At 38.6% G+C, this 27,082-nt stretch overlaps 1 protein-coding gene across 1 annotated transcript in view; it reads right to left on the reverse strand.

The window, feature by feature from the left end:
* Nucleotides 1-7,437: 7,437 nt before the first annotated feature.
* Nucleotides 7,438-27,082, reverse strand: part of thsd7bb (thrombospondin, type I, domain containing 7Bb) — a 39,535-nt gene continuing 19,890 nt past the window's right edge. Inside the window, exons 4-28 of the mRNA XM_056735561.1 lie at nt 25,896-26,144; nt 25,606-25,766; nt 25,013-25,168; nt 23,963-24,163; nt 20,348-20,539; nt 19,200-19,440; nt 18,764-18,879; nt 17,298-17,430; nt 17,028-17,131; nt 16,339-16,530; nt 15,692-16,000; nt 14,528-14,706; nt 13,401-13,564; nt 12,936-13,089; nt 12,692-12,830; nt 11,934-12,049; nt 11,735-11,849; nt 10,973-11,118; nt 10,687-10,861; nt 10,311-10,484; nt 9,620-9,715; nt 9,408-9,490; nt 8,877-9,069; nt 8,584-8,671; nt 7,438-8,244 (exon numbers count right to left, since the gene is read on the reverse strand). Of these exons, the coding sequence (XP_056591539.1) occupies nt 8,166-8,244; nt 8,584-8,671; nt 8,877-9,069; nt 9,408-9,490; nt 9,620-9,715; nt 10,311-10,484; nt 10,687-10,861; nt 10,973-11,118; nt 11,735-11,849; nt 11,934-12,049; nt 12,692-12,830; nt 12,936-13,089; nt 13,401-13,564; nt 14,528-14,706; nt 15,692-16,000; nt 16,339-16,530; nt 17,028-17,131; nt 17,298-17,430; nt 18,764-18,879; nt 19,200-19,440; nt 20,348-20,539; nt 23,963-24,163; nt 25,013-25,168; nt 25,606-25,766; nt 25,896-26,144 (3,955 nt within the window). The 3' untranslated portion in view covers nt 7,438-8,165. The remainder of the gene's footprint in view (nt 8,245-8,583; nt 8,672-8,876; nt 9,070-9,407; nt 9,491-9,619; nt 9,716-10,310; nt 10,485-10,686; nt 10,862-10,972; nt 11,119-11,734; nt 11,850-11,933; nt 12,050-12,691; nt 12,831-12,935; nt 13,090-13,400; nt 13,565-14,527; nt 14,707-15,691; nt 16,001-16,338; nt 16,531-17,027; nt 17,132-17,297; nt 17,431-18,763; nt 18,880-19,199; nt 19,441-20,347; nt 20,540-23,962; nt 24,164-25,012; nt 25,169-25,605; nt 25,767-25,895; nt 26,145-27,082) is intronic.

Consider the following 27,082-nt stretch of genomic DNA (forward strand, 5'->3'; position numbering starts at 1 on the left):
TTTTTAAAAAGTGTAATTGTCACTAAAATGAAAACACCTAGCCATCTTTATCCAGGGTGACTTGCACTCCAAGGTGCTTTTTCTCAGCAAAGGAATTTTGCGTGATGCCTGCAAAATTGGACTCACACCCTCCGCACCCGTATCTGCATTATCAGAAGAAAATAAATGGTGTTGTCAATGTACACACTGAGGATAATATATGGTGTTTGTTTTCCACCAATGCTGTTCAGTCCATAATCTTTTTTATAGTGCACTATAAACAGGGTCTGAAATTAGGGGGAATTCCCCCATAGATAACTCAAACGAGCTGATTCATTAACGTTGTGTGGAGCTTGATGAGATTTTTAGATAAGACATTATCACATTCTCAAAGTGCTGAAGGGGTAGAGCCTTAAAGCGAGTCAAGAATATTCACTGCATGATCGAAAAATACAGATACTGTAAATCCAAAAATGAGCCACATATACTTCTATTGGGGCTATTTCACGTATTGCAGTAGTTTAAGCCTGCTGAAGAACTGTGTATAACGTAATATTTAAGATATATTTTTTATCAGGTATCATAGGAAAACTACTACACCTTAAAATTCCCTCATACCGTATTGTGGCTGAAACAAATTGCACAGAAACCAGCTCTCAACTGCAGCTTTGTGTCTAAGAGATATCGAATGCTAACTGCATCCATCACTATCTTTTTAGGATGTGTGGGGATGTGGATGTGATTAGCATCCTGGTTGCAGATCCGCGGTAGTACTTCGGAAAGGAGCGGAGAGGTGACAGTGATGTATGGCTTCTGGAGCTACGCAGACTTCGCCTGTTGATTACCTTGGCAACCTGAATGCTGAAACTCTGCTGAATCAGTTAAAATGGTCTAAGGAAAAAAGATGTATTATACATAACTGAATAACTTGTTTATGGGCGAATGTCATGAAACCTATCAAGAACAGGTTCAGATCATATTTCATTCCAAATTTAAAAGAGAGATAATAAAATGTTTTTGTTTACATAAATCAAAGCCTATTGTAGGAGATTAATACTACTGAATTGTGTTATATCCCCCCACCAAGAAAATCAATGGCATATTAGTTACGTTTCAATGAAAAACATTATTGTATTACTCTATTTTTCATGAGAATAATCTAAATGATAAAAAATCAAAATATTTAGGCAATTGTAGGAAAATTGTGCTTGTCATTGAAATTGTCACAATGCAAAAGATGTAAGTAAGACTAGGAAAATTTGCTAATTTAGGCATTTTATCTTCGTTCTATCTTTTGAAAAAAAATCTTGACACTCTGAATCATAAACTTTCTATTGCCTTGAAGATTATACAGAATGACACGTGAAATTAAGTGCACATAGAGCCCAGTCATTTTACCCCTTCAGTCAGCCTGGTCAGACTGGAATAAGAATAAGCTGAATCTGAGTCTCGGCACATTTGCTGCGTAATATTAAAAGAACAACATCTATACCAAACATTGCCTCCAGCAAGACTATCGACTCGCATCTCCGAGAAGAAATGGATCAAATGAAATATTATATGGCCAACGGTTGCCCGCAGCTACTTATGGTCGAAGTCCCACATTACTGAGCGGATCGCAGATGCCTTGCTGAATTGTCTGGATTGTGTTGGGGGGGTGATGAGGTGCTTTGCCAGGCCAGGCCTCAGGTGCCAAATGTAGTGTTGAGAGAGAGCAGGAGACTAATTCTTCCCGCTGGAGCGAGTTCCCTTTGTTTAAATACCCCGGGCACTCGGCCATCTCTGTCTCGCATAACAGCATCTACATACTCGTTTTTAACCCCCATACACTTCTTAGGAGTTTGGAGAGCAATACAGAAAGAAAGACATGCAGAGTGATGAGTGAAAGAGAGAGAGAAAGCGAAGAAAGAGGGAGAGAGATAAGACAGCAAAAGTGGGTCAAGGACTAAGTTCAGACATAATTACAGAACTCCCAACACCACAAGCTAGAAGATCAATCCGGCATGGGATTAGGAACCTATTCTCTCTCTCTCTCTCTCTCTCTCTCCCTCTCTCTCTCTCTCTCTCTCTCTCTCTCTCCCTCTCCCTCTCCCTCTCACTCTCCCTCTCCCTCTCCCTCTCTCTCCCTCTCTCTCCCTCTCTCTCTCTCTCTCTCTCTCTCTCTCTCTCTCTCTCTCTCTCTCTCTTTCTCTCTCTCTCCCTCTCTCTCTCTCTCTCTCCCTCTCTCTCTCTCTCTCTCTCTCCCTCTCCCTCTCCCTCTCCCTCTCCCTCTCTCTCCCTCTCTCTCTCTCTCTCTCTCCCTCCCTCCCTCTGTCGCTCTCTCCTTCCCTCTTTAGTCTATAGTCATCAAGTCCTTTAATTAAGTTTAGGCTACAGCCCGCATAATGTATAACATTCATAAGAATAATAGACGTTTTATTTAAAAATATAAATATATTGACAATATATTATTATATTGATTGGAGTCTTTTGATTTAGTGGTAAAATATGAAACAGACTTATGCCTGACAGGTTGAAATACAGCCTTTAGTGTGTTTTTATACACTCAGAATATCCATTTGATTTGTACAAAATCACCCAAACCCCCAGTTTACAGCTACACGTGTCTACGGAGTTTTATCAGTGGCCGATACGAATTCTGTCAAAATGGCCAGTGGCATTTTCTTGTGTTTTATGATCCAAGGTTAACACTCCATTCTGAATATCTCTTTGGAAACCTTAAAGAAATGACACCAGGCTACAGTGACTGAATGCAATGCCACAGGTCAGGCCGCTGCCACCATGTCTAATGGATTCTCATGCCTCGTCCTGACATTCACATTGACAGGTGATATTGACAAAGAGGCAGCCCAGCGATAAATTTTATACGTGAAACACTTCACGAAGTATTGAGTGCTGTTTCAGAGTTCCCTCTGCTGCCTATGGGCTGCGATACCGCAGAACATCCATTAACAAGGGTCAGCAGACACCTTTATCATGTTCACCGGTCTAAAAAATAGATGTGTAATGCAAAGAAAATGATATTTAGGAAAGTACTTTGTAGAAATAAATCTTTAGAAGCTTTAAGTTTGGGCGTTCCATTGTTAATTATAATATGATATAAACAATACAATACAATACATTTTTATATATTATAATATAATATGATATTATATTATATTATATTATATTATATTATATTATATTACAAAATAATATAAAAAGAGTAAAATAATCAATATGACAGATTTTTCTGAGCTACCAAAAGTGTAACAAAAAGTACCAAAGCATCTAATAAAAGTCTTCCAAAAAGTACCAAAAAGAAATATGATACAACACAAATTTTAATTTAAAGTACCTTTTTTAGGGCCAGTACTAAGTGAACATTTTCACAAAAAGCATCAATAGACACATCCATCCAACCACATTTCATTAAATCACTCGAGCAGAGTTTAGGAGGAAGAGTTTCCACATTGCCATGTGAAACCAAAAACATAAGATATTGAAACCTTTACAGAACATGTGTCATAAGTCTAGCATCATAAAGATGAACTCTTCTGCCAATGGCCAACACACCACAACCTGTCAGCGTTTGTGTAAAGTATACCACGCTAAACCTCATCTCTCAAGACCGCAGGCCGGGAACAACGTCCCTGAGACAGTCCGACTGCCCATTACTCTGCACTGATCGGACAGGCCTTTCTCTGTGTTTGATTGATAATGCCTGTCCAGCACGAGGTGAAACACAATGGCGTTTGGTAGCCACCTGATTCGAATGGATTGCGGAAAATGAAATCGATGCAGCCCTGTGCAGACAGGTCGCTTGACCGGCCTCTATCGGACCCTCATCAATACAATTATTGATCCCGAGGGAAAACGTTGGCGCGCGGGCACTCCGCCAAACGAACTGATTAAAATTACAAGAGAGAACAAATGCGAGATTTGATTCGGGGGAAAAACGCAGCAGTTTTAAAGCAATCCGTCATCAAGATAAAAGCTTTCCTGTTCATGCATCATGAGTTAGACGGCTGCAGAAAAATGTTCATGATGCACTTCTGCTTCAGACTTACTGGCTTTGTTTTGAAATCAGCCCACCAAGGGCCTAGCCAGGGGTTGAAGCAGGCAAACTTTGGTATAATGGTGGTTCATCTACCAATAAAACTCCCTGCGTTTTGAGAATACAGTTGTGTGAGGGCCTTGTTCACAATGGAAGTGATATTGTACAGTGCTAGTAAAGTGTCAGGTTGTGTCTATAAGATGGATAAATATGCAGTTTGCCTTACACATCGATTTTGTCCCTGATTTGCATAATATAGTAACTCAGAAATGTATTTTATTTAAAGCTGAAACACTGTCACGGATTCTGTTTTCATGATGTGCCCTTAAGTCTGCTGTTGTTGTTACGCTGCGGCTTATGCGCCGCTAGAGTGTGCGTGCGAACCAGCGCACGTGTTAAAGATAAAATGTGTGTGTCATGATATAGCGGGCTTTCTTACCCTTAGGGACTCAGTATTTTAAATAGTGTAGCAAGTCGCAGACTTAATTTCCCATGCACAATTACACTTTCTCTCCAGAGTCTTCAGCCAGGGGCAGGAAAAAGCTTTTAATGGAAGAGAGAAGGGAGTAATGAAGAGAAGGGAGTTATCTCCTCCAACACTCCTTTTTTTCTTCGCTCTGCCACTTTCTTTTATCTCTCTCTCATTATTGGCCTTCCACTCAGCGTTTATGTCTTATAATGGTTTACTAATATTTGGAGGGTTGGCTGCCCTCTAGATAGTGCTTTGCAAAGCTCCTTTAGAGCCAGACTGCTTTTCATGTTTGTGCACTTTTGCAGTGAGTACGTATAATTCTGGTCGAAATGTAATTGTGAAATGTGTCAATGTTTTTAATACTCATAATACTGATAATACTATGAACTATCCCTGCTTGATATGTTGAAACAAGTACAGCAGTCGTAGATTGATTCTCTTGACGTGTAGCACTGTAGCCCTGTGATGAAACCAAAACATGACCGTTTGATTAATCTGACCAACCTTGTCACAGTGGCAGGTCTTCGGAGCGGGTCTGATTAATGGAAAATAAAGGAGAGTTTAGAAATCAAACAAAAAAAATATATATATATCATAGCTTTTAACATAAGGGGTGCAAAACGAGCAACGTGCATAGGTAAGAGAATAAAAATTTAAAGGGTCCCAAAATGAAGATTATTTCATCATTTACTCACCTACACGTCAGTCGAAATCTGTATGACTTCCTTTCTTCTGCAGAACACAAAAGAAGATATTTTGAAGAATGTTTGAAACCAAACAAAATTGGCCCCTATTGACTTCCGTTTTATTAACAAACCCCTGAAACATTTCTCGAAATATCTTCTTCTGTGCTCAACAGAAGAAAGTTATACATTAAAGATATTTTTGAGAGATTGTTCATTTTTTTCATAAATTAATTTTAATAGACCAAATATAAGCTATAAAAGGAAAAGTTGCATTCTTTAATAGTGCATTCTGGTCATTGGTCATGTTCGTTGACTAAAAAGAATACTGTAAACATCCTTAAAAAATACCAAATTTTCTGTATCTACACACAAACAAAGAAAACAATACAGCTTTGAAATGACATGACATTGATAAATTGAGGACTTAATTTCATTAATGGTTGATCTATCCTTTTAAATGTAGAAAATGTGGACATGTTCAGGTTTTTTCGTTAAACTGGGATCTTGATTATAGAATGTGTTTGAGTTAGTCACTGCTGGTTTTGTTTTGTTGGGGAGCTGATGTGTCGGCGCAGTGATGTATGTGTTTGTTGTTTCCAGTGCACGTGAGAAGAATCCCGCTGGACTGGAACCCTATTAGAACTTCAGCACTCATTCTTATCTCATCTGATAAGGCACACAGAGACACGAGCGAGAACGAGAGTTCTCTAATGCACTTCTCCACTGATAGCGAAGAGAAGGAGGAGGGAGAAGATACGACAGAGGAGGAGAATGTGGAGAGGTCTTCTGTTTGTTTGAAAAGGTAAATTATAATTGTAAATTACCAACACTATTCTGTTACACAGAATTGCAAACCGTCTAAAATAATCACACATTATTTAGAAAAGCCTTTGGACGCTCAGATGTGGAAAAATGGACATTTAAAAGGAATGTCGTCTCTCAATGTTAAGTGAAAATTGTGAGAGACAAAATACATTTTGATGCAAAAGGACTGCTGTGGTGGGCCACCCATTTGCCAATAATGGGTAATTTGATGATCTCTGGCTGAATTTAGCTAGACAGAAAATAATTCAAGGTCCAAATAACCTACAGTATTTCCCTTTGAGAGAAGTAAAAAGTCGTTTACCTCCTCTCATAAATCAATGAATCCAATTTCGAAATCTGGGCTGTTGGAAAGTCTTATCTGTGACCTGACGCATGGCACGCTGTGAAGAAAACTCACTTAAACACCTGACGTCAATCCACAACTTCAAATCAAATCAATTTGCTGATTTAATTTACCGTCATCCATTTGTGGCAACATTTAAGTCTTAACAGCATGCGAGTGCTAAAACGATGTTTCTCATATGGGCTCACACTCCAAGGGCCAAGCTAGACCAATGTGTTTTTCTAGATCTGTGTAAGCTCATGTTAAAGGAACAGAATTTCTTCTATAAAACTACACAGGCTAGATGTTTTACATGTATGGGAATGCTTTTATCCAAAGTGCAGTGCATTCAATCAATACATTGTATTAATCAGTTTGAGTGTTCCCTTGGATCAAACCTTTGCATTACTAACACGATATGCTACCATCTGACCTACAGGAAAACTAATTTTGAACAATGTCAATGTCTCCAAACTCAAAGATATGAAACTCAAAGTTTTCATGAGAAATTCCTGTTAATGAAACGTTGAAATGGCATTGACTGTCATTTTAGTTAATACATTGCTTCTGAAGACTTTGAATGTGGCAAACCAGTAATGTGGACTACTACTTGTGCAAAAGAAAATCTCCAAATTAACTTGTGCAGTTAAATCTCCAGAATGTTCAAAAATCAGATCCTTTCCAAAACACAAAGAATTCAATCAAGATATTTTTGCTCATTTTTCACAAACCACAGACAACTACCTTTTCTAATGGTGTCATACTGCCACCTACTGGCTCGTACGTATTCATGCAGTTTCATCACACCTGCGTTTTCCTCATTTGATCTCATCTGCTGTTGCAAATGTGCATACTAATCACAATTCATGAGAGGACTATGACAATCTGGACTTGGCTCATGAAAGTTGGCCCGGTGTATTGATACTGATAAGAAATGACAACAGCACTGTTCAAGAACTGCGAAGACTAAGGAAAGTTAAAGAGCCCACACAGTAAAATCATGACAAACATATAAAGCATCAAGCATGTTTAACTCGCGTCCAAACAGTACATTTTGCCAGGTTGAGGTTTCTCTTACAACACAAGCATCAAAAAGATGACATTCTCTGCCTTTTTCAAAGATTTACGTTTATTTATAAAGCGCTCAAAGACACATAGAAAATATTTACAGCATACACTTAAAAAAAAAGAGCATGTCACAGGCATTCTTTCAACTTCTTATCAGGGGTATAAAATTGTTCAACACTTCATGGCTGGTCAAGGGTTATTCAAATGCTAAGATAGTTTTAAAACAAATAAATAAATATGCCACTTAAGCTGGCACTAACATAGTGCATCACTGAAACCCCTTTTAGAGATCATAAACATGTACAGGACAAGTTTGTCAAATTGTATGGAATGTGTCTAAACAAGTTTGAAAAGAGTTTACAGTCTTAGTGGTAAAACAAAATTAGACTTAATCATAATACTAACAATAAAGGGACAAATTTGTAGAAAAGTTTATAAATAATAAATTTCTTCTGAAATATGATGAACTTTCTGCAGAAGTACAGTAAGTTTCATGTGGGCCCATAACTGCAAGCATTACACATTAAAACACATATACAGCATACAGACACACACCTGCACACACAGGTCCGCGCTCATCAATGCACACAAACACACAACAGACGCATGACACATTCCGTTTTAGTTATGTAATTTAGTTCTTTCTGCTGTGTTTAAACATCAACAACATCTCTGTCTGGCTCTGCCTGTGTACTGTAAACATCCATGTTGTGGACTAAACATAGTCAGACCGATTTGAGATAGCTTCAGTATTGCATACACACAGTTAGGAAGAGTTCACATATCCACATCACCATCATATGCCAGAGACATTGCCTTCTGAGGACAATTGCTGGGACTGCCCTCTGTGTCTTTACTGAAACACACAAAAAAAGTGAGTACGAATCAACAACACAAGCTGAGACACACACGGCACATGTTGTTTCAGGTTTAACCACTAGAGGGCATAACATAGCTATTAAATCTGTTGTTTTAATGATTTTATCCTAAGCAACTTGCAAATGAGGAAGGATTAAACATTTTGTAACAAGTATCAAATCAAGCAAAAACATAGTCTACAAAGTAGGAATGCTACGTGAAGGCCTACAATTACACATTAAATCTGTGAACAAGCTAATACAACTCATGTATCGTACATATCCATCAATCGAATGCCTATAACCATCTGTTATGTGTCAGGTAAAAGAAAGCTTACCACAAGAGGAAGGACATAAGAATGAGGAGGAGAATCAGGACGAACCCAGCAGCCATCAGCCCATAAACCCACAGCTTTACACGCCCATCTGTCAATCACAATAAGGAGACACAAATAGCAGTGCCTGTTTAGAATTACGCAAACGAAGGTCAGTTTTCTTTTTTTATTTAGAATCAAATCAAGGCCAAATCTGTGTCGCTAAAGACTGCCGTTATGATGTGGGAAAACTGGCTTTTGACTAGTAGCCATCAATCAAACAATCTTTCTGATAGAGCACATGGTTTCTGTAGTACCTCGTCCAAGGGGATGCAGTGCCCAATCATTGATTTGGTTCTTGTTTCGAGCATGTTCTGGTCTAGGATGCCTCGCACTCCTCTTCACATCTGCTTTCTTGTGATCCAACCCTGGAGTTCTGGTGCAGTAATCCAGGAAACCGTGAGAGGTCATGACCACTGTGAAACCTTTCTCACAACCACAAACTCCACTCTGAAAATCAGAAACTCAAGTTTTCATGGCTCAGATTGTGAAATGTGCAGTGTTGTACATGCGATAATGAACATATTTACTCACTAACTGTGACAAACAGATGTAGCCTATATTGAATTTAGTCAGCTGATAACACAGGTAAGTGTCCGTCGTGGCTCATTTTAATACGAGAAGACTTTCGAATGTTAAATCTGGTATTACATAATTTTCCATTTAGCAAGTTACCTTATTGTTTTTATCTTATGATTTTGAGGTCAAATAATATAACCTTCTATGTTTGTAATGAATTTGTGCAATAATGATTAAGAGCATGTATCCATATGATCTGTAAATGTTACCTGTGTGCAGAAAGAGAATGGTTTGATACATGGAGGATGACATTGTCTCACAGCAGAGGGCTTGTTTTGGGAGATGCAGCCTCCTAATGTAAAGAAAGATTGAATAGTGAACAAGCTTTTTTTATTCTCGTCTTTAACAATGACCGTAGTAGCACAGCTATGTGCTGCACAATACATCTTTACACAACAATAAATGGTAAAATGTAAACGACCTGTGACGTTAACTCCATCAGAACGCTGACACCACACCAGTCTGCGGTTATGCCTCCAGTCACCAGTAATCCATTCATAACTGAGACAGGTCCCACCTGGAGACAGACACAAATACACTACAGTGCATTTAGTGTTTAGAGGCCAAACAACATCTTGTCTTTCAGTTCTCAGTCTTGGAAGCTATTTTCTCAGGCAGACAGACAGAAAATAAGGTCTGCAAAACAACAGCTGTGCATCTGTGAAGGTGAAGAGAGAGAACGGTTCACTCTGCTCTCCATATTTTAGATCTGGAGAAATGTTACTTCACAAATACCTGTCAACAAACCCACTCAAAGCAGGTGTTGCAAAGGAAAGGTATACTCGGGACAAAAAGAAGCTTTCATCCCCAAATTGTATGTTTCTGAAATTGGCAATGCTTTTTGTGAATGTGTGCATGGTTCTGAAGCCTTGACAAATGAATTAACATTACTCGTTTATCTTTTCTGAACACTATTGGATATGATTTCATATGAAAACATTTCTAGATGTTGAATTTGCAGAGACTTATTTTCATTGTTAATCCGTATTACAAAATTTAGATTTATTACAGAAATCAAACTTTCCATTGCTTTTCCAAAATGTAAGGCTTTCCTAGGTATGGAAAACCTAAACCCAGATATGTGATATCTCTGTATCGGCTTCTTTTCATACCTTGGCATGGCTGTGTCTCATAAACCTGACTGGGACATGTATCTTGGTTCTCAGCCACCTGCGTGACTACGGCTCTAGAACGAGCCTGTCGACCCCAAGTCTCAAAACTCAGGCCATCCAAACACAGCAGCTGACATGAACTCCACGTTGACCATTGGCTCAAGTGACATTCACCTGACGTACGAGATGGAAAAGAACAATCACGGGGAGCTATTAAAAACAAGTGTGCTTAACAAAGCTGCTGATTCATCACTATTAAACCACTATATCCTTAATTATATTTAATATCTTCATCAAGAATAGAATAATGTGACATTTTTTTGTATAGTTGCCAAATTGTCAAGATATTATGTACAAATGTGTTACAGGTGCAAACCTGGACAAGGGATCGTGCAGGGCTGCTGTAACTCAATCTCACTGATTTTACTCTGGGAATGTACCACACACCACTGGTCTTCTACAGGGACAGGCTGAGGAGGACCAGAGAGAGAACCCCAGTGCACCACACAGGACATTTCCCTCCGACTTACACCCTCACCACAGTCAGCGCCCTGGAGTGAATGACAGAGGGATAAAGACATTTCAATATTGATGTTTATTTCTCATCTCAACGTCCCTGAAGTGTAAAGGCTGTTTTTCCATCTAAATGGCCGAATCAATACCTCCACCCTGCATGGACTCCAGTCCCCCAGCCTCCAGCTGTAGCAGGGCCTGATGGGACACGAGCGAGTCTGCGAGAGCTGAGACGGACACGGGCGCCCTCCCTCTCCAGCAGACTGTAAAACCATCCGGGTGCGTGTCATCTGACCTGGAAAATTCACACGCATACACAAACATTGGCATATGCAGATGCAAAGTATACACACAGGATGAGGATCTAAGGTACGAGCACTGTTTGCATGGTTAGGCTTAATACGAGCTCAGGGAACGGTTTACTCATGGGCCTTGAATTGAGATAAATGAGACTGATTAAAGCTTTTAATTAAAGCCCTAACAATAGCTGGAAAGAGAGACGGGGCTCCAAGAAGCATGACAGAGCTCACAAGTGGGTGTTATCTTCTCAAAGACACTAGATTCATTTTTATGGGACATATTATTAGTGATGCTTGCCTGCTATTATTGCTCGCACGCAGGGTTAGGGATTTGTACGAAAGGCTTAATACAAGATATTAAACTTAACTTGACATCATGGGTCTTGTTGTGGAGAGGTGTGCTGTGACTTTTGTAAGCGAACAGACAGATGATTTTAATCTAAAGGTCAATAACTAATAATGAAATCCCATAGATTTACTAAAGGAGTTACCAAAATGTTAAAGTGATTTTGCCCTGAGGGAGTAAGCGAGCTAGGAATGACAATTTATTTGTCTGGATCTTTCTCCATGGAATCGAATGGAAACACAATAATTATTATATAACAATCATACTTTGGCTTCCACAGGTGTGCGAACATTCTGACCAGGTGGACCACTCTGTGAGCAGGCAATTTACAGGACAGCCCACCTCACACGGGGAAGACAGCTTTCCACGTGAAGGACCCAACTAGAAAAGAGAAGAGAAGGTAAAATAAGTGCATTGTTAGAAGTTTTGGTGAATCTGTGTTATAAATGAAAGATGAAGGAGCACCTCTTTGCACATGCTCAGTTCCACCAGCTTTCTGTCAGTGCGGACACAGTTCAGGAGTCGAGTCTTAATCCCCCTGCCGCATACTGCATTTTCACCTATCTGACAGCTACTCCAGTCTTTAAAACACACACACATTTTTTATCTTAGTAGGGACTATTCCATTGACATCTATTTTTTACTTCAATGATTTTTTCTATTCCTTATACTTAATTATTTTAGAAAATGTCTTGCATATTTTTGGATTAACCGTAATTGTGGGAACAATGCTAAAAAAACACAACATTTCTTACTCAATTTATAATGTGGTCTTGAACTTTTTTAGCAGTAAATTGAATCTGTAAATGTGAAGTGTTTTTAAAGTAACCATGTAATGGAAGTTACGATTGACTTCTTTTCCGTATCATGATTTATATATCCGATTGAAACAGCTTCTGAAATTAGGGATTTATTTTGCCCTTCCCTTTTTTATTGGTTTGTTGTAAATTGGGCCTTGAGGCAAGAGCTTAAAATGCCTGGCCATTGGACAGTCAGTATAGTCCTACCTTTTTTTGTCGCTTACGTCATGTGATTGTTGTTGAAAGGGGGTGAGGAGCTTAATGTTTTTCATTAAAGATTACAAGTCTAAATTGAATAATGGTGTGCACGGATGAATCATTTGAAATAATTCATGCAACACTGTGTAAAAACATACAGAATTTTCCTGTTCGATTTCATGGTGACTTTAAGTAGAAGAGTAAGCATGATCATTTTAGCATTACCTGAATATACGTATGAGTATTTGAGACAGGTCATATTGTTACAGGGTAGAGTTTGGTTTAGATCAGGACAGGTATGATTTCCTTCTGGCCATCTTAATATAGTTCTGCTCCTCCACCTTAAATCACCATCATTACAGTCCTGTAGAAACACATATAGATGTTGCAACAAACAGGCCATACCTCCATCCTGACATAAAATGATCTATTTATCAGCCATGTTTATCTGTACATCAGTTTAACTGACCACACTACATTTGGTCCATTGGCTCCATTCCGATGTCACGCAGTGGGTGGGGTATGGCAGTCGACAGGTCTCAGCTGTGATTGGCCGCTCCTCCTGGTCGCACAGTGAGTCATCCACACTCTCGTCCGGGTTCTGTCCATCCCTTTTAACACAGCTGTCAGTCGGGAAAAAGAAGTGTCAAGACTAAAACTTGGCTGAAAAAGAAAAAATGACTCTGTGATGGCGAAAGCAAAAAACACCCCCAAATATTCAACGTTCAGATGATGTTTTCCATAGTATCCCATCATCCTCTCTGACCTCACTACTCTTTTCAGAGTTCTGACCCCTATGAATCCATTAAGAGGTAATGTGACCTCTGCTCTGTTTTGAACGCTGACTTATGAGATAGTTTAGCGGTGACGCTCACTAGATCTATTTTGATGACTTTAGGGGATGATGATTAAGGGCTGGGTGCGATGAGCTCACCGGATTTTGCGGGTCCACAGGCCATTTCCGAAGACAGGCTGTCCTTCTGTTGTATTCGTTGTAGTGTTGTTAGTGTTTGTTGGGTTTATGATGCACATGGACCAGGAGCCTGCAACCCACACATACTGACTGCATTGAGAGTAACAGTGCAGCACCTCAGACACCTGAGCACATACAACACAACAGAGTTTAGTTATAGAATTATATGTAGATATGTGCATTAGGGCAAGTAAAATGATAACATGTCAATGCACAGACAAGAATTCACAATAGCAAATGGGTACACTTGGGTACTCACCTGAGCCTTTGTGGACATTCAAAGCAGCAGTGGCCAACCACAAAAGAGAGGGAGTGAAACACAGGAAAGGAAGAAAAAGTCAAAGGATTAAAAGATAGAAAATAAATGGAAAAAATGTAATAAAGAAAGGAATACAAAAGAAAAGAAAGAGAAAAAAGAAAAAAATTGAAAGAAAAGGAATGAAAAAGGGAAAGTAAAATAAGGTAAAGTGAATAAGTAAAAAAGGACAGGACAGTAAAGAGAAACAAATGAAAAGAAAAGAAGAGAAAGTTTTTTCATTAGTGTCTAACTTTTCACCCTGAACTTCAGGTAGGGCAGGTTATTTCCTGCTTCATTTCTATGAGTGAAAGTGAGCTGAAGGAAACACTTTCAGACTTCAGTTCAGACTCATGAAACTTTAATTCTTGCTACACCTGCCCTGATGGAATTTAAAATAAAGAGAGTTGAACACAAGGAAAAGCTGAAAGGATAAGAGCTTCAGTCCCAGTAGACCTCTGTTCTCTACAGTCTTGACTTACTGTAGTACACAACGTGATTGAGAAACAGTGTGAAAAGGCTTGAAAGTGGGAAGCCCAGGGAACAGCCAAAAGCGAGGTCAAATGAATAATGAATCGGGTTTTCATACACACTCTTTCATGTCCTCTGTGACTCACATCTACTGCTTAAGTTATCTGCGAATCTTTACATATATACAGTATTGAAATGAACACACACACGCTTGTGTGGTCATGTGTAGTTTTACAACAAGTTTTTATAATCATCATAAAATTTGATAATTCCTTAAAATGTATGAAAATGCAAGTCAGGAAAACCTGAAGTCAGTTCTCACCTGATTTTTGTAATTTAGTTGCGGGCAGGGTCGGCCTCCATTAAAAGGTTTTTCTCGTAGCCACTGAGAGCGAACTTTTACACCCCCACCACAAGAGGCGCTGCAGGTGGACCAATGAGACCACTCGCTCAGCTTACAGTCTGTAGAGCAGGGCACATGACACATTTCCTCTTCATAGCCTGTAACAACATAGATACAATTAAATATAGTTAAACTGTTCATGAAACATAACCCAGTCTCTGAAAACCCAGATTTAACAATATTGTTATTTAATGTTTCACATTCGGTGAAAAAATTATCTTTAATATTGGCTCAGTACGACCTAATTTAATGTTCCAAAAGGCAACTTCTGGTACTTTTTTGTGCAAAATAGAAAAGCATAAGGTCAATCAAATCTTAAATTTCAATATTTATCATATTTCTCATAAATAAAAATGTGAGTACTACTTTGACGCTTCTGATCTCATAATTAGATTGTGACTTTAACCTGAATTTCACAGACTGGGTCACATATTATTCATGATTCTCATTCTCATCATTTTTAGATTTGGCAGATGCTAAGTAACTTGAGATGAAACCCAAGACCTTGGCATTGCTAGCACCAAGCTTTGCCAGTGCTCTAATGGAAGGCTGATACGTTTTATTTTTTTAAATGTACTTTTAAGTTATATTTTTTCATTATGATATAGCTAAATAATTCTGACTTGAAAATAAACTGCCAAGTGTCTGCTTTCAAATGAGACCAAACCTATGCTTTTAGTTCATGTTATTTTCTGTCATAATTTACTCTCCTTCAAATTGTACCAAACCTGTATAAATGTATTTGTTCTGCTAAACACAGAGAAAATTGACTCCCATAGTATTTATTTTGGCAGTAAATGAGGGATGATATCTCTTTGGTTACTGACATTCTTCCAAATATCTTTCTTTTTCCAAGACTGTACATTTTAGCTTAAGACCAGCTATACATAAATACAGTAACACCCTGTCTTTAGCAAATGCGACCGGTGCGATGCGACACGACCAAAGGACTTTACAAACGCATTGAAACCCATTGAAATTTTTTATTTTGTCCACAATAAACCCTTTCAAACAAACCGTGTGTCGTGTCAGGTCACGCCCAGTGTAGACACGGTGTTAATTAATACAAAAAGTTTAAATCACCAGAGCTGCTACAGTGATCTGGTTCCACTAGTCGTCCCTGGTGATCCAGACAGGCGAGGGCTCTGTAGCGCTTTCCAGGCCCACACTCGCTGTTCTTTCTTTGAACTCGCCAGTCCTGGACTGCCTTTTGGCCTTGCTGGTAAACTGCTCTGATGAAAGGATGTTCAGCCTGGTTTGCTGTCGGAGGGAGCAAACAGGGGGACCACGGACCACAAGGCTTGGCGTGAAATTCAGAACAGGGGCAAGCTTCTTTCTCCTGGAGAGGAATCAACTCCTGCTGCTGACAACGCCAGCGTTTCTTACTGCGACCTGAGAATTCGGGTGAAGACGAGAGAAATGAGAGAGGAAGTTGGATAAGTGATGATGGATGAAGACAATTTTGATAAACACAGAAAGTTTGGATGTGTTATAAGAGCCAAATAAACACTGTACAAGTGCCAAATGTGAGAAAAATGATTTGTAACTGGAAAGTAAGTTTATTAAAAGCAAGTACAAAGCTTACTTGTCATGCTTGTGAAGCAATTTGAGCACATGAGTTGTGTGTCAAGATGCTATATGAATGAATAAAGTAAACTAAAATACTACTTTTATGGTTTGTAACGGGCAACCAAAAATGAATTTGGACCCTGTGTGAATGCAAGTTGTACCTATCAAAGAACGGTTTCGGGTGCGCCAACTTCTACAGCCTTGGCACGGGGTGAATCTGCTCCAGGAAGTGAAGGTGCATTCATTTTTGCATGGCACCTGACACTCCCTCACCTGTTCAGGCATCACACCTGCCCACCTCAAACAGTCAGCCATATCTGCTGGAGCATCATCTGCATCCACGCACGCCACATCTACAGATGAGAAGACAGTCGGAGAGAAAAACCGATTTATTCCTCATGTGTGCTCATGTCAAGATATAATGAATTTTATGATGAATTGTGAATCGAGTTTTAAAGCCGGTATTTCCAAAACTGATGTAGAGAAGCTGGTCTCAAACACCGTGCCAACTGCTCTGAATTGTAGATGCCATCAAAATTTTGGTTGCTAGGGTTACTGTGTGTACTTGCGGGATGCTGAAACGCGCTTCGAAAGATCCCGCTGTGTCGTGATAGGCTGGGACTTGCTTTTAAATTTACATGAAGGCTCAGCAGGAGATTTTAAAAGGGGACTGAGATGTCAGGTGTAACACCACAGGCAGCCAAACATGGCTAAAAGATGCTCACTGACATTTTGCGACTGTCTATACACACAAGTTTCTTCAGGCAGCTGAGAAACAAGAAACTAAACCTGGTATCATTAACCAGCCCTCACAGAACTTTCCAAATCAAAAATTAAATCTGTCACTTACCTCTTACCTCCAGGCCCATCCCGCATGCCTCTGTGGGACCGCCCACAGCCTGTCTCACTGAATCGGGTACCAGAATGCACTGATGCCAGCGGTGGGTCTGCCATCTGCCAGGATACATCGTTGCGCAGGAACACATGTTAGGGTTTGACTCACCCGGTTAATGTTTTACAACATTTTGTGAAATTGATTGTGTTGTCATATCCAGTCATTGTTGATTGTTTGTGTGTGCTTTGATAATGTTTGTATTGAAAAGGATATTTCGTTTTTTACCTGTAAAGTGGGCACAGAGGGGACGGCTCACATTCTCTCTCCTCATAAAGAGTGTCTGGACATTCTTGACCTCCATTAGCAGGTCTCTGGATAATAATCCTGTGGCGTGACTGAGCTGAGGCTGTGTCATTCACTAGTGTACGAGAGAAGATCAAATAGAATATCAGTTCGTAAAAATTACTTTTTACATTCAGTTCATTTTAATAAAAATGATATTGGATAACAGGATATTGTGTAAAGATTATGTTTAGTGACTCATGTGCGAATTGACAACTTGCATAAATTCACACTGTCAACAAAATGCAAAATGTCAACTTTCAGTCCAAATCTGCAATAGCAAAATGAGAACCCGCCAAAACACATTTTGAAGACATTTATTATATTAAAGTAATGGTTCACCCAAAAATAAAAATTCACCCTTGTCATTTCAAACCTGCATGACTTTCTTTTTTCGAAGAACTTAAAAAGAAGATATTTTGATAAATGTTGTTAACTTATCTTAAATCGTTAATGCAGACATATGTACCTGCCAGATCCCTACGCTCTGCAAAGAAAGACGTCTTGTGGTGCCATCCCATAAAGGTAGAAAATCTCTCTCGCGCACCTTCTCCGGATCTGTTCCACCTATGTGGAATGATCTGCCCACTGCTACAAGATCTGCAGATTCTGTAGCCATCTTTAAGAAACGCCTGAAAACACATCTCTTCCGCCAACATCTGACTGATCTGTTCTGACTCTTTTCTTCTCTACTCTTAAAAAAAAAAAGTATGAATGGTTCCGTATACTGTGTTAGGCTATATGAGACTAGTCTTCTTTTTGATTGCACTTATGCTTTTGTTGTACTTATGCTGTCCTAATTGCTTCCATTATCTACCCCACTTGTAAGTCGCTTTGGATAAAAGCGTCTGCTAAATGACTAAATGTAAATGTAAATGTAACTGGACCCCATTCACATGCATTGGTTTTGCGTCCATACACTAGAAGTGAATGCGCTTCAGTTACCAGCATTCTTTAAAATATCTTCTTTTGTGTTCTGCAGAAGAAAGAAAGGTTTGAAATGACAAGAGGGTGAATGATGACAGAATTTTCTTTTTTGGGTGAACTATCCCTTTAAACTCACCTGTGTTTATACTACAGATGCTGAGGTTTAGCGGCAAATAAGAAACCCAATCGATATAACACAGACTGAATTTAAAATCTGATTGAAAGAAACCAACATATAATGATGTAATGTAAGCATGAATAAACCCAAAACTTTTGACAGACATCGCTGCCCACATCTCACAGTGATTGCCTGTCGCCAAATGTTTCAATCTCACATTTGCATAAAGTTGAAAATTTCTCTGCTTTTTGACACTCTTACCACATACTTCACTTCACTGTCAATCCTCAAACCTGGAGCTCAGCTCCAATGGAGAGTAAATTAGGAGCACAAATGTGGATGGTAGAGATGATTGTAGGTTTACCTGGTACACAAGAAGTGGGACAGGGGCTCCATTCACTAAAAGGTGTGACGACACAGTCAATTTGGCAAGGAACAGCACAAGACCGGATCGATTCAGGACGAGATGATTCAGGACAGCTAAAGTTAAGTGAATACAGATTTAATAACTGAGGGCTTGTTCGCATGAAAAATGTGACATAAGAGAGAATTTCCATTTAAACTTTCAATTTTTGTTGGGTTACCAACATTCTTCAAAATATCTTATTTTGTGTTCTGCATAAGACAGTGATACAGGTTTGAGTAAATGATGAAAACAAATATTTTTTGGATCACGGATCTCACTTTACATATTATTCTAAAGACGTTTTCATAATATCCCATTACAATCACCTTAAAAACCTGTAAAAATTTACTAGAAACAATGAATCTAAATTACAGCATTTTGAATGTTTCTTTACCGTTTTGGTGCAATCTGTCCATTTCCAGCTTTTCTGCAGGTAACTTGCCGCATTTGCACCCCAGTACCACATGTGGCTTCATTCTCCATCTGGTCTGTGATGCTCCTCTCACCCCCATTTGTGATGGATTCTGGCACACAGGCGTCCCAAGGTGAAGTATCCCAGTAGTATACTGTGCATGAGTGTGTACCACAGGGTCTCCACTGCTCCAGCTCAGAGGATAGAGAACAAGTTTTGCCTTCTGTAACCACAAATGTTTTGACCAAAATACTGTTTATTTAGTTATGCCTTTGCAAATGTAAAGTTTGTATAAGGCCAATTTTTGGCACTAAAATGAATGTTACTAAATTTTTAACCAATGTTCATTCCACAAAATAACTTTTATTTTAGAAACAAATACATCATAAAACAAAAGGCATAGGAATATACTGTATAGTACTGTACATACATATCTATAAAACACTTAATAAGTATATATAGATTCATATTTATAGCATATAACACACATTAAAATGATAAAGATGTCTGTTGAAAGGGTCATGGGTTCACTGGGTCATAAAGAGGTCACATCCATAAACAGTGTGTCAAATGTGAAACATGTATAATTGATAAGACAGAGCTACTTAATGGAGACCAGCATTAAAGAATCATGTCTAAGTACGACAGGACAAAGATTTATAAAATGTGACCCTGCCTGGACAACAAAACCAGTCAACAATTCTTTGAATGAGATTTATACATCATCTGAAAGCTGAATTAAAAAAAAACATGAAATTGGTCCATAGTGGCTTAATTGAATTCAGCGAGTTCAAGCGACTTGGAAATCTCTCGGATGTCACCTAAAATATCTTTTTTTGAGTTCCGAAGTCGCTGGGAGGTCTTAAAACATGTTGAACGTCATGTGGGTGCATAAAAGATGACACCATTTCGATTTTGAGAACTTTTCTTATAAACACATATCGTGTACTACCATGACACCTATAGAATTTCAAACATGAAGGGAGGCCTATGGTTTATGTAGAATAACTTTGGTCTAGTGCATTTTAAAACACACCAAACATATTGTAATGTTGTGAAATGCTGAATTAAAACGAGTGTGTCAGCTTCTACACAATTGCAGACCAGATGTTTAAGATGAGTGGACTTACGCTCCCTAGGAAGAGCGAGAACGGGCCGCGAGCGAGTCTGTTTTCCCTCAAAATGTTTATTAGAACAGGACTGTGAACATGGAGACCAGGAAGCCCAGTGTCCCAGCACACAGTCCCCTGGGCAGCCCATCTCACACGGCTGCTGGACTGGAGGAGGATCACCTGGACATCGCTCACTAGAGGCTGACTCTCCTGTAAAACAGACAATGAGAGCAGATTTAGATTAAACGCATTACGTATGAAACGTTTATTCCATCTAAAGTTCCTGTTGTGAACAACATTATCTTCTTTTTCCAGTAAACAAGCTTATTTAATTAGCTTCTGATTGTACTACAAGGAAATATTCAATTAAATTCACCAGTTAAAAACTAATAAAATTCTCGAAATAAATATGAAGGCTTTTCAAATACCAGAAATATCTTGGGTGCCACTTATCTTGCAATAATTAAACAAAAAATATGAAAATTGCGCCGCACAATCAGTTTTCTATAATTACATCAGAAAAATATGCAAAGAAGTTGTCTAAGAGTATTCTGATGGCTCTGTTCTCTCCTCAAAGACTGTGATTAAGAAACATTAAAGCCATTCATTTTCATGAAATGAGAGTTGGAAAATAATCATCTGCTAATGAAATCTACAGTAAAATACCAAAGTTTATTACATGACGCTTGATTATAATTGGTCAATGGTGCTCAGATGTTTTTGTATCATGATCTTTGAACTGTAGGCTTTATTAGACCGTTGTCCCTGGCAACCAATCTTCCACATTGTGCTAGTTCCATGTCTCTGTTGTCTCTTTACTTTCGCACGCGTCAAATCAATATTTCATGTTCAGTCATTTAGTTTTGTGGTAGCAGTCAGAAAAATGCACAGTAGGCTAGTTTTGTCTTTTTTTATTTTATGGACACAAAGCCACGGAGACATTTCTCAAAATATCTTATTTTGTGTTCCGAAAAGTCATATACAGGTTTGAAATCATATAATAAATAGTGAATTTTTGTTTAGTTAACTTTGCCTTATGCTTCTGGTTTCAAGCTACCATGGGAATGTGATGCATTTATAGAAAATACTAGTCAAGTGACACAAAATAAACCAATAAGTTTTCTTAGAGTGCTGATCAACCTGTTGGGGCCTTAAATTATTGTATAACCTCCAACCCTCTAAGACAACATCAACACAACAAATAAAAAATAGTCTTATTTTGTCTGATTAGAATGAACAGATAACAAGGATACACTGATTCAACTGGTAGAAGATGTTCTTCAGCTTGTTTGTGAGATAAAAGAAAAGATCAAAGCCGAGAAATGAAACAGACTCTCCTGTGAGAATCAGATATCGAGCTGCAGCAGTTCATTTCTTCATTACATCTCATGCAGGAAGGACAACATTTCTACAATTGATGTTCTGCCCTAAAATCAATCTCTGTGAATCATATTCCAAGCACAAGAGACTGAAGATGCACAGCTCTTAATATACTATGTTTTTTATGACCTCTGTAATAACCGTCCTGCCAATTGTTTTATTGTGGTATATTTCCTCGTCTTTGTACTTTGGTGGACGGAGATTTACCTAGAACATTAAAAAGTGTGTCATAATAAAGCAGGAATGCAGAAGTGTTAATAGCGAGTGAAAATCAATAGCAGGAACTGCCTCGTAAACATGTATCAGACTATCGGATCACAAAATCTGAATCGACAGCTTTAAAACCATCAAACCATTTCTGTACACTGCAATAACTCTCGCACAAAAACACAAACAGATTTTTTCTGAATGTAAGTTACACTTCATAAACAGTGCATTTGTCCTGTTATGTTTTCCTGATATGTTTCTGCGTGAATGTGGTTTTACCAGAGTTTAACCTGGTGACTGTACAGCAAGAATCTCCTGCAAAAATCTATTATATATGCTCAGGTCAAACGCACTTTACATTAATGGGTTTGGCATTTCAAGTTCACTTTGTATTTATAGAACTCTCCAGATGCATGCTGGGCAAATGATTCTGTCGGGGTTAATGCATATGTCTTATATTCAACTTCATGTCTAGTCCTGCCAGACGATCTCCTACACAGGATAGAACAGACACTTTTTGAAATGGCATTTAAAAACCAATCAAACTATACAAATGCACTGTGTTTTCACATACACAATAAATATTTTTTTTGTTAAATAAATAAAGGTCTTGGGTTGTTATTATATAGAGAACAAACGTAAATGCAGGTTGGATTAAACCTTTCAAATATATATAAGTGTTTTGTGCAAAACAGACAAAACATTAAGCTTTTAAGGTGTTTATTGGACAAAATTATCTGGCAAAAAGGCAAACAACAGGATATCGGCGAATGAAATAAAAAATGCAAAAAATGCATAGACAAACAAAAAGCATTAGGAAATAAAGCTGGAAATTGATCATGAATGAATATTTGTTGATTCTTTCTTGTGTATATATTTTGTCCGGGGCCTCTTTAAATTCTTCTCAAAGCGGAGCTTTACCAACATGCATACAAAATTTTTTTTAAATAAGAGACCATTTCTGAATAAGTTTTCTGATTTTAAAATGTCATATTTAAAGGGTAAATTTGAGGTAAAATTATCATTTTTGTGTCATTCTGTGAACTTGTAACAAATTTTCTCCCAAATTTAAAATAAAAATATTGTTTCTATTTGCATCTATTTGCAGAAAATAAAAAACTGGAGAAACATGTGAAAATAACAGACCACAAATACTGCAAAGAAAACAAGCTCATATTCACTTTTAAGCAATACAAAAGTATTATCATATATGTATTTAGGAAGTTTTTTTATTTTAGGTAATATCATTGATTTTTGTATCATTGTTTTGTCACACTGTCCGTCTTTTATATAGCTGTTGGCCGACTTTATGTTACTCCTGAGGTTTGATTTTCTTGAGATTCAACAGACACAGGATTGGCAACAATACACAGAAATGCTGCTTAAATGAAAATTTGGAATAGTCTTTTTTTAGCATCTGTATATACTGTATAAGTAGTGGTTGGAATAATATTCATTTTAAATTTAAATAATCCTGTGTCCAAACCCATTATTTCATCTGGTAACCCTCTATAGAACACTCATACCCTGTCTGATGATTGACAGCACATACTGTGACACCTGTAATAGATGAGTGACATTTGGACAGTACTGGTACAAACCTCAGAGGATTCTTCAGGCTCCTCGTCTCTGTGCATGTGTGTGTCAGAACAACAGTGAAATATTGTGACATGTGTCTGTCTGTCAGGGAAGATTCTGATCTCAAACCTGCCAGAAGACAGAAAGCTAGCTGATACACCGCATGCCCACTGGGAGCAAAGGAGGTGAGATGAGACGTAGATGAGATAGCAGATCATTGGTTTACGCAAGTGAAAATAACTGAGCACTTGAACATCTTGATAAGGGCGATAATAGCAAAAAGAAAAGATTATATGCTTTCTATGGAAGAAAAAGTAAAAGTTTTAAATTCCATAAGGATGAAAGTGGTGCTTGCTTATGCAGAAGTCACAATACTACAGAATGAGGTTCTGAGTGGTTACTAGGGTGCTTAGGAGGTTGCTAAGGCCTTGTAGGTGGTTGCAGAAGTGCAAAAAATAAGCTGCTCACCAATCACAGAGATGCACTCCACAGTCTGTTCCTGGGTTCCCAAACCACACGATCCATTATAAGGAACACAGGGCCCCTGAGATGTCACCCGCCAGAGGAAGCAGATGGGGTCATCACAGATCATTGCTTCGGTGATATGAGGGCAACTGTGGGACTCCACCCAAGACTCACTGATCAAAGAACGAGTCCTCACTCTGAAACCTAAAATCACAACACGTGCATACGAAATAAGGATCAAATCTGTCAGCAATCTACTTTGATTTCTTAAAGAGATAGTCCACTCAAAAAAAATGTCATCATTTACCTGACCTATTGTCATTTTAAACCTGAATAACTGAAGATATTTGGTAGAATGTTGCTAACCGAACGACAGCAGTACGCATTAACTGGACACAGGTTTGAAATGACATGAGGGTGATTAAGTGATAACAGAAATTTCATTTTTGGGAGAAATAAGGCATCTGTACACTGCAAAGGGAGCGCAGAAGCCACACAAACCTACTGCTGAAGTAGTTTTTTGAGTAGGTCAAGGTTTGGCTGAACTGCAGCATACTGCAGAAATTTCTTTGAGGTCATAAAAATTGCACATATTATATTAAGGTTTTGATGGTACTACGAGGAAAATTGAATATCAGCTGCCATTGACATCATCTCTCTTTATAAGATGAATTGAAGTACTATCAGGCAGCCCTCTCCAGGTTTTACAGACCAAACAATGATGCTCCTCAAATTGATAGAGATGTATGGTTGTATATATATATATATATATATATATATATATATATGTTTCTTTTTGAAAGAAACCGCACAAAGTATAGAAAGAATACTTGAAAAAAGGTTTCAAATCGAGCATAAATAATAGAAGGTTACAGCTGTTGCCTCATTGAGTGGGTGGGGCTATAGCTCAGGGTCAGAAACACGCCCCCTCTGAAAGTTGTCCCACACACCACTTACTTTACCGAGACCAAGGTCAGGGATTAGCGTTTGCGTGACAGACTTTAGATTTGGAAATGTGTGATATGGTTTAATGGGATGCTTTTTGTCTCTCACCTCTCTTCCCTTGAGGTTCTAAGCAGTTGTCATGGAGACAGGGTCCCCAAGGTGTCCAAGGTGTGAGGGGGCAATGTTTCAGACAGGGGATGGAGCAAGACTGAGCCAAGGGCGGTAAAGGTCCAGTGCACAAGTTCCTCCCGGCAGGCCTCTTGACTAACAGAAAAACAGAAGCAGTTTGAGAGAAAATGATTTACCATAACGCTTCTCTGCTGTCTAAATTGTTTTCCAAACTGTATAAAGAGCATTCTCGGAGATCTAATAGAAGTTCGCTTGAAAATAAACGTAATTCAAATCCGCCCTCTCGCTGTGTGGCCACAGATTACCATTTAAATCAAAAAACACAAACACAGAGAAAGCTAAACCCTCTCCGTCAGCACTCTCTACCCTGAGCCTCGACATCCCATAAAGGATTAAACAAAATGGAAGCAATCTTCCCTGTCTAGGAAACGTTTCCCTAATGGGTGTTCCATTAATAATCAAAACAACTCATCTGAGTTTATCACATTTGTTTATTTACTGTTTATTTCCAAAAACACATGATGCTTGTTAATGAACCATAATTGACTTTTATTAAAAACCCATGGTCTTACTATGTGATGGAGCTGTGTTGTTATGGATGCTGACACAATATGCTTCTCGCGTCTGGATCCCACCTCCACACAGGATGCTGGTATTGCTATGGCGGTGGTCCTGTTGACTCAAAAGGGGGGTCACCTGACATGGATTCCAATTGGTCACCCTCCATCCATACCTGAATTTCCAGCCAATTAACATTAGGACAATGCAGCTCACATCTGTTCGCCAAGGAAATTGCATTTAACATAAACATTTATAATTTTACAAGACTTGAGGTGCAATCTTGCCAAAACATCCACTGTACCTTGGGCAAAACGGCAGTGCGTCATCCAAAATATTACACCGCTGTGTTTCAACCAATGCCGGACATGCCTCTCCTCCGCCAATGGCTGATCTCTTTACACTGCGGAATCTACTTCTGAAGCCTGGCGATTGGTCGGATATTTGACAGGTCTTTGAACAAGGACTCCACGTTGACCAATCAGACACTTTGCAATCTCTGGGCATTACGCAGGACCGGAAGTTCACCGGGCTGTTGTCATGGTCGCAAAGGCTGGAGAGATATTTACAGAGTCATCATTGTGTATGAAGAAGTGTGTTGTAAACACATAGACTGATATTTTGTGGGTGTCCGTAACCCCTTTACTGGGTTAATTTGTCTTTTATTTCTCCACACTGGTTTTGAGATGCTCCGCTTTTGTGCAGTTTATAGCTTAATACAACTAAAATGTGTATAAATGTGATCTTCACAACTAAAAAAACTTGCATGAAATGACATTGTCTTTAAAGCTTTTGTTCTACGATCAGTGCCTTTTCTAATAAAAGTCTGTTTGTTCTAAAGCTGTTGGCATGCGTTTAGCCTCTGGCTAGCGTGACAGAAAAGGTAACAACATAAACAGATGTCTTAAAACTCTCCAAGGATTTAGCATTGTTGCTGATTTTCTTGAATATATTGGCATACAAAACACGACAAAGCCAGCTACGAAATCCTGAGAGAGAGAGAGAGAGAGAGAGAGTTAGGGCGGTCTGGGGGCGTACAATTTATTCAAAACTTTTGGCTTAATATAAATGTGAAAAGTTAGCAAACCACAAGGGAAATCTTGTAATCTGCAGACAGGTTAAAATTATGTTAATTTATAATGCTTTTTGTGTAATCGAGGGGTTTGAGTAAGGACTGGCATTAGCATTTTTTTCCAGTAACAATACTGTTCTTGGCTGCTTAGAAAACAAAGTGTTGATTGCATTGCATGCTTGAATATAAAACAAATAGAGGTTAAATAACATTTACCTTTACAAACAATGAAATAGATTCCCAGCATCAGTGTCCATTAGGAAGGTATCAAGGAGAGGACAATAAGAGAATAATGCGTGACACATTTCACTTGGTAATGAGCTAATTAAAACGGCAAGAATTACAGAACTCAGGTGGGATTTATAATTTATGTGCACATTTTAAAACCTTTATATGCTCATCTTAAGTGTCAGATGTGT

Source organism: Triplophysa dalaica, chromosome 21 (assembly GCF_015846415.1).
Source record: "Triplophysa dalaica isolate WHDGS20190420 chromosome 21, ASM1584641v1, whole genome shotgun sequence".
Lineage (NCBI taxonomy): Eukaryota > Metazoa > Chordata > Actinopteri > Cypriniformes > Nemacheilidae > Triplophysa > Triplophysa dalaica.